The 14,139-nt window shown below is 37.6% G+C and overlaps 1 protein-coding gene across 4 annotated transcripts in view; it reads left to right on the top strand.

Annotated features, from left to right (window-relative positions):
• The window catches only part of Ascc3 (activating signal cointegrator 1 complex subunit 3), a 337,712-nt gene extending 323,974 nt beyond the window's left edge, over window positions 1-13,738 (top strand). For all 4 annotated transcript variants that reach the window (XM_052751374.1, XM_052751375.1, XM_052751376.1 and 1 more), the window contains 5 exons: window positions 19-170; window positions 1,821-1,968; window positions 5,805-6,014; window positions 12,469-12,644; window positions 12,966-13,738. In XM_052751374.1, coding sequence (XP_052607334.1) covers window positions 19-170; window positions 1,821-1,968; window positions 5,805-6,014; window positions 12,469-12,644; window positions 12,966-13,110 — 831 coding nt within the window. In that variant the 3' untranslated portion in view covers window positions 13,111-13,738. The remainder of the gene's footprint in view (window positions 1-18; window positions 171-1,820; window positions 1,969-5,804; window positions 6,015-12,468; window positions 12,645-12,965) is intronic.
• The last annotated feature ends 401 nt before the right edge of the window (window positions 13,739-14,139 follow it).

Below are 14,139 nucleotides of genomic sequence, written 5' to 3'. Positions count from 1 at the left end.
ATGATTTTCCTTATTCAGGCCATGCTGGATGTGGCTGCAAGCCAGGGCTGGCTGGTGACTGCCCTGAACATCACTCACCTGGTTCAGATGGTGATCCAAGGCCGATGGCTAAAGGACTCCTCTCTTCTCACAATACCAAACATAGAGCAGCACCATCTTCACCTTTTCAGGTAATTGTTTTGTCAATGTAATTGTTTTGATTTAAAAACATTTTTTTAAATGGGGTCAGGGGTTGCTGAGATCCAACCCAGTGGTTGATACATGCCGTGCTTGAGCCCTACCACCGGACTCTACCACAGCCACAAAAGTGGTGTTCCTCTCTAAGCTCAGATAGCTGCTACACTTTCATGTGGTGCCTTGAAAATTGATTCTTTCAGGTTGAAAATAACTGTTTTCTAGAGGAGAAGAGTGTGGGCTATGATATAATATCCTCCCTTGGAATGGGGTTACCAACCCTAAGATGAACAGCAAGTTTAGCCCCTTCCTATATAAATCCTTTCCCATTTGCAGCATTGGTTGGTTGTATGTCTGTTTTAATTGAATTTATTCCCTTATAATATCAGCCTCCATTTAAGAAGACATTGATAATGTACTTTGTAATCAAACATAAAATAGATTGCCATTTTCTTCTGTAGTATAAGAGAGTTAAGGAATCTGAAATGTTTTCAAATGAAAACATGTTTATAAAAATGTTGTTTTATATGCTAGAAGAGTTTATGGTAGCATCATATTACTTAGCCTTAGGCCTCATAATAGTTACAATTGTTTTAGCCAGAGGGGAAAAAATACTTGATACCTGGAGGTTGGCAGGATTTAAATAAAATATTTCTTTCACACCAGTGTTATATAGTCAAGAGACACTTTTCGACCAAAGTCTTTTTTCACAGTCATGAAATCAAACAAAACAATCTGCTTGAAGCTTGCCATCATGTTCCTTTTATAATTTTATCACCTGGGAAAGATGTTGCAATCATTAGATGCTTGTAGATACAAATAACAACAAAAACCTCAGGTGCAGGTTGCAGACGGTAGCTCAGTTGACAGAGTGTTTGCCTAGCAAGCAGGAAGGCCTGGGTTCAACCCCCAGAACTATGTAAACCAGTCCTGTTAGTATACAGCACTCAGGAATTGGAGGCAAGAAGATCAGGAGTTCAAGGCTATATCCTCAGCCACATATCAAGCTGAAGGTTAGCCTAGGCAACATGAAACATAGGACTCACCAACAAAACAAAACAAAAATAAAACCACTTCAGGCATATATGGAGTCCCTTCAGGAGAGTCTCTTATTTAACTCAAATATATTAGGCTCTATGGCACTCCAAGATGTTTGAGTCCTCCATGGGATATCCCTGAAAAATAATACAAATGTGCTTAGAGCAAGTCAGACCAGTAGCAAGTGTTAAGAGGTGGCAGACACCCCTATGTGTCTGTGGCTATCTCAGGATCCTTTCCCTGAATTATTAAATGATACAAAAGCTGGATATTAGTAGTAAAGAAGGCATACTGAGGGACTCAGAGGTCTATTATGAAAACTTAGAACAAGCGGGGGCCTAGGAAATCCCCTCCAGTTTTCTGGAAACCCTTAAGAGTATGAGTATGATTTCAGTTGTATTTTTTTTCTTAGCATAAGATCTAATGGCCTGTGTTCCTGTAGACAACCACTGTCTGTGAAATCTAAGTGTTTATGTGTAAATTACAGTTTACATATTTCATACAGTATTAGAGATGGCTTAGAGAATACTGAGTAGTATTTAAAGAAACTGTTACTGTCATCATTTTGCTGCGAAGGAATTATTTTATTGGTGTATATTATTTCATAGGAAATGGAAACCACCCATAAAGGGCCCACATGCTAAATGCCGAACATCCATTGAGTGCCTTCCTGAGCTGATCCATGCCTGTGAAGGGAAAGACTATGTATTCAGCTCCATGGTGGAGAACGAGTTACAGTCAGCAAAAGCAAAGCAGGTACATCCATCTCTCCTCCAGATCAACAGTTTCCTAACTTAGAACACAGCTTCTTCAGCTGTGGGTCGCCAACCCATATGGTAATGGAATCATGAAAAATATTAACAGTGAAGGGTTTCTGAATACATAATGACCAAAAGTTAATTTTAAATCAAGCATATTATGCATCTGAAGTGTTCCAAGCATTGATCATCCATGTTTCATCTCACAACCTCACTGCAGCCTTAGTCCTAAACTTATAGTAAACACACTATGTGTGCTATTGTGCCTCACAAGGCCAATAAATGTTACATAAAACACCTTAGTTTAAATTTGAGACTGTTGTATTTTGTAAATTGCAGTATTTTGACTGTACATACAAAGTTTTCTTCCTTATGAAAATGTAATGGTTTAATTACACAGAGCAAAGACTTTGAATTTCATTGGAGGGGGTGGGGATGCCTGGGCATATATACTATCCAATTTTTCTCTTCCTAGAGTATAAGATAGTCTTTCAAATATGCTCCTTTTGTGAACTATATGACTTATATAGACAGTTAAATTGCTGTTGTGAAAGGCAGAGTAAGTCATCTATCCAAACAGTTTTTGGGAAAACTAAAAACATGAATGGATGATGCCAGAAATATTTGACTGTCTAGACTTTTAAGTCATTAGTATTTTTTTATCCTGAAATTTTAAAGTAAGTGTTCAGCATGTCTTCATAATTCTTTAACTTCAAGTATTGAGGAAACTTCTACACCGTGTTTCTTCATTTTCCAAGTGAAACTTACTTTAATCAAGACTTGGTAAAAGTATAACAGGCATAAGTGTCTGATTGACTGTTCAGTTTCTGTTGAACCCCAAATTGACACAAATCATTTTATTTAAATATTCATAATAAATGCCTATCTTTCTGACTAAATTACCATCAAAATTATGAATAAAAACATCTTTGAATTCAAACAAGACTACTATTACCAACAACAGATTTCTCACATAGCATACACTGATTTTAAGCCAAGTTTTAGATGTGATGAAAAATTAGAACATTGTTATAATTAGTTGAGGGAGAACTCAGAAGTAAACTTACTTAATTTATTTGCATAAATTGCCATTCTGTTATCTTTAAAACCAAATGCAAATTGGCTCTGTCTGATATGATGATGGTTATTTGGCTCAAAAGTGCTTCAATTTGCAGAGCAATCTGGTGTCGGCTCTGCAGTGAGGCGATCCCAGGTAACATACAAATCCTGAATTATTCCAGAAATTAGTATGTTTAAAGCATCAATTTAAGTGCTAATTGCAGTAGTAATGAGAAAAAGCAGTACGACTGTGAGATTTGCATCTCCTACCCCATCAGTATGCCTGGAACGGCTGCTGACTGGCAGAGGATTTGGCTGCTAATTAAATAATTATATGCATGGCAGTGATCTTGCCTGATTCAATAGATGAAGATTAATCCTCAGATAAATATGTTTGGCTGGTATTGAAATGTCTTAGGAGTTTCTTTAAAAATAGCTCATGATACATGTGTTTGTGTGAGTGTGCGTGTGTGCATGTATGTATGTATATATGTGTGTGTATGTGTGTATATATATACACCTAGTAAGTCAATGTGTACACATTATAGGCTGAAAATTAATACTAAATCCTTCCAAAAGATTTCACACATATAAAAGCCAGATATTTTTAAGAGCATTGTATAGTAATTCAAAGAGTTGCTAAAACCAGAAAACATGTTATTGGTAACTAATTTAATTGTGCAAGTAAAGAGAAAGAGTAGTAATAGGTTTGTTTCACATGTGTCACCTCATTAAATAAATGCTCTACTGAAATTGTGTGTCTCCTTGACCACTTTTACATGCTGGCCAGTCTTAAGTAGAGCAGTTTCTCAACTTGAGAACAGCTGGTTCTGGCAGGGGCTCACCCATCGTATGTGTTTAAACTACGTTCTGTAGCTGACTACTTCAGAATCTAGTTCCAGGCATAATTTCAGATTCGTAAGAAAAAGTTACAGGATTGGGGTTACAGTGACAATTCTCATTGAACTAACTTTTCCTTCTTTCTTTCTCTTTCTTTTTTCCTTCCTTCCTTCCTTCCTTTCTTTTTTTCTTTCTTTCTTCTTTTTTTAATTCCCGAGGGTGGTTTGGCTCATCTGAGCTACTTCATTTCAATTACATACACTCAACAACAGTAAAACCATCGTGAACAAGCAATTAAAGTCTATAAGGAAAACTGTGGTACACATTAAGGAATCAAAGGAACCAAAGTGAAAGTGCTCATGGACTTTTTAAACTACATTAGGAAGTAGTCTCAATAGCTAGTAAGCTCTCCCATACTTATAAATGTTCCAAAAGATGACAGTTACCTTAAATACCTTGAGTTTCTTGTGACATGGTTTCCAGGGATCTAGACTTTCATTTTTTCATTCTGTATTGTAGAGCACTGATTGAATGATTATTTTCAAGTGTCTTAAAGAGGAAGCATAAAGTAGCAAAATATTTCCACTTTTTTTAACTTTCTTTTTATTTATTATTTGTGTCTTTCACATCATGCATCTCTATCCCATTTATTTCCCCCACCCTTTATATCCACCCTCTACCCCTACAACCTCCCCCCGAAAATAAAATTTAAGAGAAAAAAAGGGGGGAAAATTATCTGTCTCGTCTCATCATGGAAGCTGCAGTGTGACACAGTGAGTCACGCAGTAAACCCTTTTGTCCATGTATCTTTACTTGCAAGTATTCATTACAAAGACTCGTTAGTCGAGTTCGAAGCCTCTGGCTTCTGCTACATTATCAATGCTGGGCCCTCACTGGGACTCCTCTTGGATATCCTGTTGTTGCCCTGTGATGTGGTGATCCTGCAGCTTTGGGTCTGCAGGTCAGGCCCCTTCACATGCTCCAGTAGATCATAGATAGGGTGGATGTTGGGGCAGGCCAACTCGTAAACCTGGTTCTGGGTCTGGGTACTTGCAAGGTTGATCATCCCGCCATCTCTCCCCTGTCCTCACCACCAGGGTGAGCTCTCCAGCATTGCCCTGGCTAGTTCACCTCCTGCAGTGATGAGCAAGGTGGGGCCAGTTCTCCTGCTTTCAAATCCTCATGGTCATCTCACCCACACCTACACCATCAGGGCCAGCTCTACTGTGTTGCCCAGGTGAGGTGCAGAGGCCACACATTTCCACTCTTAATAGGTGGTGTTTTAATTAGTACTGTGGGGATGATAATGCAAAAAATACATTTTTTTCTAGAAGGACCCCTAGAATTACAGGGCTCCCTATGAATTACAGCTATTATGAGATTATACTGTAGAAATTTACAGAATAAATTTAGAATGTAAACAAAAAAATGTATTATGTTTCTTTAAGTTGCTTAATGAAAGACACTGACATCAGTTTCTTTTCAAGTTGTCTTTATAGGCCCAAATAATGCTCTCCACATGAAAAGTCACTTATAATATCTGAATCAGCACATCTCTAAAACAGAGCAGTTAACAGTAAACTTTTTAATCATGCTTACTTTTTAGTGTAGCCAATAGTTATTCAAATCAGGTGAGATTTACAATAAAGAAATAAGTTTAGATTGTAATGTCTTTTTTTTTTCAATTTTTTTGAACTAAAATTGAAAGCATGTTATTTCCACATATACAAGAATAATAAAAGCTAGTGAAATCTGAGTGGGGTCATGTCACTAGCTGAATCCTAGTAGTAGCACGAAGCTGGGGAAAGTATAAAGTATCTGTATTATTGGAACAGCTGTATCAACACAGATATAGTCTCAAAGTTAGAAGACTGACTTAGTTGTTCTCTGCATTTTCCACTAATTGTTCCTTTATTATTTTTCTTTTTTATTCAGGCATGGAATTTCTTATCTCGCCTGCCAGTGATAAATGTTGGCATAAGTGTTAAAGGCTCATGGGATGGCTTAGTTGAAGGACATAATGAACTCTCCATCTCAACTCTGACAGCAGACAAACGAGATGACAACAAATGGATCAAGTTGCATGCTGATCAGGAGTATGTGCTTCAAGTCAGCCTGCAGAGAGTCCACTTTGAGTCCCACAAGGTATGACATTTGCTTTCTATCCTCAGATATTTCACACCAAGTACTCACATGCACCACCACACGTATCTTTTCTATTACTAATGTGTCCGTGTCATTCATGAATCCTGCTTTCTCAACTGGCATTAGCAGCTCACGTCAGTCTTTTGAAATTAGTTCTCCTCATGTGCTGTTTGTCATGTCCGGAATCTCCCTCCACCTTATAATGCCTGTAGCACTGCTCACAGACTTTTCCAGCTGGGGTACCTTGAAAGTGGATTCCTTGAACCCCCTCCACACTAACCAAAACAGAATCTCATGGATCTGATACTTTCTCAGTGCCCCACAGGATTTATAAAGATATTAAACTCTTGAGAAGCACTGCTTTAGAGGATCTTGATGTACAGGACCTACAATACACTAGATGCAGATGAAGTTGAAACTTCCCTAGGTAGTAAGTACTCTGCACCTGAATAAAACACTTAAGTTTTTCTGAGGCTTAATTGCCATATCTGCTGCTTGCTTCATAGTAATGCATTCAAGAACACTGTCAATTTCATGCAGAGAAAAAAATGTACAACAGTTTTATTGTATATTACTGTGCTCTTTTCTGTAGCCTGATACCAAAATCATTTAAGTCCCAGAAGATCACATAGAATAGGCAGATGGTTTTTAAAGGATACCATAATTGAAATAATAAAGACTTCTTCCTTTCAGCCTCATAGTTTCAGGCCTTGCTGGTGTCAAGAGTAAGCCTTCATGAATAAGGTTTCAACTAGCAACTTTTGCCCTCTGTTTTTTGTTTTGTTTTGGTTTGGTTTTGGTTTTTGGTTTTGGTTTTTTGTTTGTTTGTTTTGGTTTTTCGAGACAGGGTTTCTCTGTGTAGTTTTGGAGCCTATCCTTGGAACTCACTCTGTAGCCCAGGCTGGCCTGGAATTCACAGAGATCCACCTGGCTCTGCCTCCCGAGTGCTGGGATTAAAGGCGAGCGCCACCACCGCCCGGCTTGCCCTCTGTTTTCACATAAAAAATAATAGATACAAAATAGTATTAATTATAAAAATAAAATCATAGTGAAGTTGCCTTAATAATTCACCTTAAAAATATATTTAATTGTGCTAAAAAAAAACTAAATTTAATTTCCAATTACTGTTAAGAAAAACTGCCTGGAACACAATACAATCTAATGAAGAGCTTTTTGGTATAAGTAGATTTATGTCATAAGGTCATTTTCTTACAAAACCAGTAGATGATCTTTTAGAAATAAATCCCAAAATAAACTTCAAGTACATCTAGTCATGGACTGTGGCGAGCAATATATGTTACAAATTGCTGTGTTTACAGTTTCAATTCCTGGGTAGGTGGGCCTAGAACTTGCTTTGTAAACCTTGTCCCATTGTTATTAATTCTTAATGTCTGGCAACATTCAGCAGGAAATCCATCTGAGCCTGGCCTCAGTTTAGTTGGCAGTCTGACCACTCTGCCTCATCATTGCCTGGTACAGTGTTGACAGGCTCTTAGTTAATTTGGGTAGGTCACACGTGTCAAGAAAATCATCCGTTTCTTCTCAGTTTTCTCATTTGTTGAATTTTGGGTTTTGGGGTTTTTTGGTTTGTTTGGTTTCTTTTTTAGATATGCCTGAAGATGCTCCAAATATCACTAGTGTCTGTTGCAGTGCCCACTTTGATCTCTGTTTCAGTAGTTTGGTTTGTCTAAGTGTTTGTCAAGTTTATCTTGCTTATGTTCTCATAGATTCTGGTTCTTTGATTCTTTATATTTTTTTTTCAACATTCATCTTATTATTTTCTGCCCTGATTGTTACTCTTTCGTTCCAGCTAATCTACTTTGGGGGATTGGGTTATTCTTGCTTTTCTAAGACCTTGGGGTGCTTTATTAAGTCATTTATTTAATGTTTCTCTGATTTTTATTGTGGGTATTTATAGCTATAAAGTCCTGCCTTGGAACCACTTGAATTATATATCACAATTCTCTTGTTGTGTACTTTCATTTCATTCAAGTATAGTACTTTTTTAATTCCTCTTCTTTCTCAGTGACAGAGTCTTCTGGTTCAGTAATGTGGTATTCATTCTCTATGAGTTTATGTATGTTCTTTAATTTCTCTTATGTTGATTTCTAGTTTTACTTTTTTGTGATCACATAGAATGCAAGAAATTACTCTAATTTTCTTCAATTTGTTAATATTTTCTTTGTGTCTTAATATATGAACTACTTTAGAGAAAGTCCCATGTACTCCTTAGGCAAGCAGCATTTTCAGTGTTTGATAGAAAATTCTGTAGATGTCTCTTATGTCCATTTGCTATATGATGTCCTTTAATTATGATTTTAGTGGTTGTGTTTTTGGGGGTTTTTTGGTTTTGTTTTGTTTTAGTTTGGAGAATCTGACTAAAGTCACCTGTTGTACTTTGTTGAAGTTCATTTACTCTTTTGCATCCCATAGTTTTTGTTTATGAACTTGCATATATCAATGTTTAATATGTGTATCATTAACACTGAAATATCTTCCTGTTGCTACTTTTACCACTGTAAAGTTGCCTTCTTAGGAAGTCTTAGTAAGAAGGCGTTCACACTAAGTCTCAATTTTTTTCAGCACTAGCTACACCTGCTAGCTTGCTAGTTTCATGTGCTTGGAATACTTTTTTCTGTCCTTTCACCAAACTAAGGTTGTGCGTCTTTGCTAATTACATATGTTTATTGAAGGCAACAAATATAGGACTCTTTGGGGGAATGAATGTATGTGTCATGCACGTAGGTGCATATGCACATGTGTACAGGTACATGTGGAAGCTAGAGATTGATGTTGGTGTCTTCTCTGATCATTCCTAACCATATATTGATTCAAGGTCCCTCAGTGAATCCAGAACTCACTGGTTCAGCTTATCTAGCAAGGCACCTGCAGCATCCTTGTCTCTGCTTCTTAAGTGCCAAGATTGTAAGTGGGCTGCCACAGGTACCTGCCACTTAATGTGGGTCCTGAGGATTCCAACTTCAGTCCTCACACACATACACAGCAAACTCTTCACCCACTGAGCTATCTCCCCAGCCTCTGGATCCTGGTTTTAAATCTAGTCTTTCACTCAGTGTCTTATGATTGAAGAATTAATACCATTAACATTCCATTACTATTGAAAGGTTGTCTTAGTTAGGGTTTTCTTGCTGTAAAGAGACACCATGACCACAACAACTATTATAAAGGAAAACATTTAATTGGGGCTGGCTTACAGTTCACAGATTTAGTCAGTCCACTATCATCTTGACGGGAAGCATGCATAGTGTTGGAGAGGTGGCTGGGAGTTCTACATCTGAATCCGCAGCACAAAGTGACAGTGACACACTGGACTTGACTTGAGCATTTAAGAACTCAAAGCCCGACCCCTAATGATTCATTTCCTCCAACAAAGGCCACACACACCTCCTAATAGTGCCTCGTCCTTTGAGCCTATGGGAACCATTTTCATTCAAACCACCATAAAGTGTATATTAATGCCTGTCATTTCATTGATTTTGTAATGTTTAGTGCTTCTCCCTGTTTGCTTAACTGCCATTCTAGTATAGTTTATTGTTTTCTTGTGGGTGTGTATATCGTCCTCTTCAGACCATAAGATTCCCTCAAATATCTGTAATACTGACTTAGCTGTCACGAATTCCTTCAGTTTGTGTTTGGCATGAAAACTTTTCCCTTCTACTTTTAGTCTAGAAGGTGCTAGATATTGTGATGTGAATTGACAGTTACTGTCCTTGAGAACTGAAAGTAGGTTGTTACATGCTCTCCTAGCTTTTAGATTTCTATTGAGAAATCGGCTGTTCTCCTGATGTATTCACCTTTATAAGTAACTTGTGTCTTCTCTTTGTTCTGTATATTTACTGTTTCAAGTATAATATGACATGGAAAGTTGTTTGTTTGACTGCTTAGCAAAATGCCTCATCTATCTACATAGCCATCTCTTTCCCTCAATTTGGAAAATCTGCTGTTTTTATTAAATATATTTTCTATGCCTTTAGCTTGTCCTTCTATGTCTCTAATTCATATATTTAGTTGTTATCGGTGTCCCATAGATTTTGTGTGTTCTGTTTATACTTTCTCATCATTTTATTTTTGTCATTGTCTGGATGTTCTAATTTGTCTGTCATGTAGCTCTGGTATTCTGTCTTATACTTTAATCCATTCTATTAATAAAGCTTTCATTGATTTTATTTGACTTACTGTGCTTTAATTTCCAAAAAAAACTAATTGTTTTAGTTAATGATGTGCATGTACATACACAAATGGGTGAAATGGGTGTATGTGCACATGTGTGGAGGTGTTGTCCCTCTGGAGGGTGAGATGGGTGTATGTGCACATGTTTTGTCCCTTTGGAGCCATCTACCTTATTTTCCACCTTACTTTTTTTAAAATGGGATCTCTCACTGTACCTGGGGCTTCCTGATTAGCTAAGCTGACTCACCAGCAAGCCTTGGGATCCTCTCTTCTCCACCTCACCATCTCTGAGATTAAAGGCACATACTACCATGCCCGCCTTCATACTCTATCCAGCCCCTAAGTGCCTCTGTCATACTCTCTATTGACTTTCTGAATCACTCAGCTGTTTGTTTGAATTATTTTAATGTATTCAGTGACATCAAAGATTTTATGTCATTAAGTATTCTTTTAACTCTTCATTTGAATTACTTGTCAGGGATTTTATCTAATTTACTTTTCTTTGGAATCTCTTATTTTGGAATTGACCATTTTCAAAGAAAGCACATTGCCATGACTTTTCATGTTTATTGCTTCTTTGTTGGAATTTGCCTATCTGGGCTTAGGTCATTAGTTTGGATTTAATTTTGTGTTTGTTTGTTTGTTTTAAAATTTCAACTAAAAATATTATTTCAGTTGAAGTATTTGCAATGTTCAAGTAGACTATGTTGTAGTATGGGTGAAGTGTCATTTCTCCCACTGGAGACTGGAGTTCCAGTGCTGTATTTAAGCCCTCATTCAGCCCACATGCTTAAGGGAACAGGCCCAATCTCCATCACTGGTCTTTGTGCAGGTGAATACTAGCTAGGTGCAGGTTGCAAACTATCTCAGTCCAGTACTAGTGCAGAAACAGGTTTAGGGCTTGTCCCTATGCCATCCTTCACATGTTGTGGTCCCTCAGTGCACAGCTGAGGGCAGGCCTATCTGTGCAAGTCCTCTCCAGTCTAAGCCTCAGACTGTATTTACACTTTGTGGAACACTGTAACAGCTAGGCTTAAAGTAAATTGACTCAATCTCAGAAAATTCTGCAGACTGGATTTCAAAGTATAGTCTCTTGGCACTTGCTCTAGGTCGCCAGAATGAGCCACACAAGTCCCTCTTCTGCCTCTAGAGCTTCTGGGTCACTGTTGGGAGATAGTCTCTCTAAAAAGGCTTTTTGACACTGCTCCATGAGTCAGACATCAAAAAGAAAGGATATTCCCAGCATACATACCTATGATTCTTGTCTGGTTAGACTGTGAATATGCTCAGTGGTACATCCAGTGTTGATTGTGGTTTAAGTATCTGACGTTCATCCACGTGCTCACTGTGTTTCCTTCATACCTGGACACACAGAGTAGTCTTAGCACTGCCTCCCTTTCTTTGCTCTCTCTCACTCCTCTCTCCTCTCCTCTGCTCTTTATTTCTTTGCTATTGAAACTAATATTTGTCATATCACCTCCTGAGATAACTGCTGTCCAACTTCCTTCATTTGTTCCCTGGAGAATTGAGCAATGTGTATATGGGTATCATCTGTCGTCTTTGAGAAAAGTTTTCATTATGCCACATTAAATATGTCCTTTTGCTGGGTGGTGGTGGCACACACCTTTAATTCGAGCCCTCAGGAGGCAGAGGATCTCTATGAGTTCAAGGCCATCCTGGTGTACAGATTGGGTTCCAGGACAGCCAGGGCTACACAGAGATAAAATATGTCCTATATATCCATATAAGAATATGTGGATTTTATTCTTGGGCAAGAGCAAAGGTTCTGCCTTTGTTCATTATTGTGAGGTTCACTGTCTAGTCTTGACTAACATGTTCATTTGCTTACTCGTTTTCCTAACCATCAGTTCTTTGTTGTGCATGCCACGTTGGAAGATTGATGTAACATCTAAATTTAATATTGTACCTCAGATTTTTCATCTCTCTGTCTGTGTAATGTTAATGTTTGTTTTAGGAATGGCATGTAAACTGTATGTAATGACTTGGAGCTTTCTGTTCTAGCTGAGCCAAATGTTTTGATAATCATAGCCATAGAATGGTCCCTTTATATGCTCTGGGAGCCTTAAAAAAAGGGAGCTAAAGACATAGTACAGAACAAAAACCAGAAAGAAAGGAACTGCAAAACATCCAGCTAGCTGTGCTTGAGCTTGACTTCAGGTGAAACAGCATAGCCTTGTAACCAGAGCCAACAGACTAGAAAATACAAGCATTGGTCATGTTTTATCTTTCTTCTGGTTTTCAGGGAAAACACGAGAGTTATGCAGTTACCCCTCGATTTCCCAAATTAAAAGATGAAGGATGGCTTTTGATCTTAGGAGAGGTGGATAAAAGAGAGCTGATTGCTTTAAAACGAGTAGGATTTGTTCGAACTCATCATGATGCCTCGCTCTCTTTCTTTACTCCTGAAACACCTGGAAGGTAAGCAGCATCATACACTCAAGTTCCAAGATAAGTGAAGTATGGTGATCCTGTATCCTGAAAAGCCTGCACTTACTCGAGCATGTACTAATGACTTTCTGTATAGGTATCCCCCTCCACCTGTGTTAATTCTCATGCTTAAATACATGTTCAAACTATTAATCTCCAACTTTGCTTCATAAAATAGAAAAAGACTAAAATATGGCTGAAAAGTGACATTTTATCTCCAGATTTTTCTTTTATTGATATATATACAATGGTGTGTTTCATAAAGGCATTCTCACTTACATGTATCATGTACTTTGTGTTTTTATATTTCAGGTATATCTTCACCCTGTATCTAATGAGTGACTGTTACCTCGGCCTAGACCAGCAGTATGACATTTATCTCAATGTCACAAAAGCAGACATTTCCACACAGGTCAATACAAAGGTCTCCGATGCCTTCACTGACTTGGCAGTATAGTAACCTGACCCAAACAGGTCACAAAGAGTCTTGGCTAAGAGTCTTGGCTGTTGAGTCATGTGGACAAGTTGAATTACTTGGAGTCTACCTTGACAGAATCAACTTCTAACCTCAAAACATCTAGGAAATTGACAATGGCTGCAGTGATGATTCCAGCAACATTAGCCACAGAGGCCTTTTAGAAAGTGTTACCTTTTGTAACAGCTTCATGGGTTTCTTTACATATAAGACAAGTAAGCATGTAGTGTCATTTTTAAGTTGTGTATGTTGGAGGTGACAGTTATGAGTTATCCAACTTGGCATCTCACAATGTACTGTTTACATGAATGTCATCTACTCCCTTTTCTAATGAAAATTACTTTGAGGTGTGACAGGTTAGGAGTTTAAGCAATATGAAACATATAAATCTATGAGGTAACACAAGCTGGGTCTTATTAGTAGAATTTATACTTTGGTCTGATCACATGTAGAAATAGTTTCACAGATTTCTTTTAAAAGATAATAATATATGATGTGAATTATATTACAGAGATCAGTGATGATTTTTCAAAGACCATACACTGATCTTTGAAAGTGTGAACACTGTAACTGGTGGAAATAAAATATATAGAGTGTTCCTTCCAGAAAAGCTGCTCTGGTTTTTTCTCGTTACCTTCCCATTATATCCCCTGTTATTCATCTATTTTTTTTTTCCATTTCTCAAAACTACTTCTCTTTTCTCTCATACAAATACAAGAGGAAAGTTCAGTGTAAATTGTAATTTTTTTTATTTTATTTTTTTTTTATTTTTTTTGTCTTTGGGGTTTGGTTTGGTTCAGTTTTGCATCTCAAGTAACTTAGCCTGGCTTCAAACTCAGAACTGTTCTCCCTTTGTTTCCCAAGTGCTGGATCTCCATGCATGCACAGCCAAACCTAGCTACAGTTTTTTGTCTTTATACTCAATCCTACTGGTAGATTCTCACCTATAATAAAGGAAATATGTCTGTTCAAACAAGTTCATTCTTGAAGAAGAGTTACTCAAAATGTAGT

Source organism: Peromyscus californicus, unplaced genomic scaffold (assembly GCF_007827085.1).
Source record: "Peromyscus californicus insignis strain IS unplaced genomic scaffold, ASM782708v3 Scaffold_22__1_contigs__length_63687245, whole genome shotgun sequence".
NCBI classification, from domain to species: domain Eukaryota; kingdom Metazoa; phylum Chordata; class Mammalia; order Rodentia; family Cricetidae; genus Peromyscus; species Peromyscus californicus.
The sequence above is the reverse complement of the archived record's forward strand: the minus strand, read 5'-3'. Positions and strand labels throughout refer to the sequence as shown.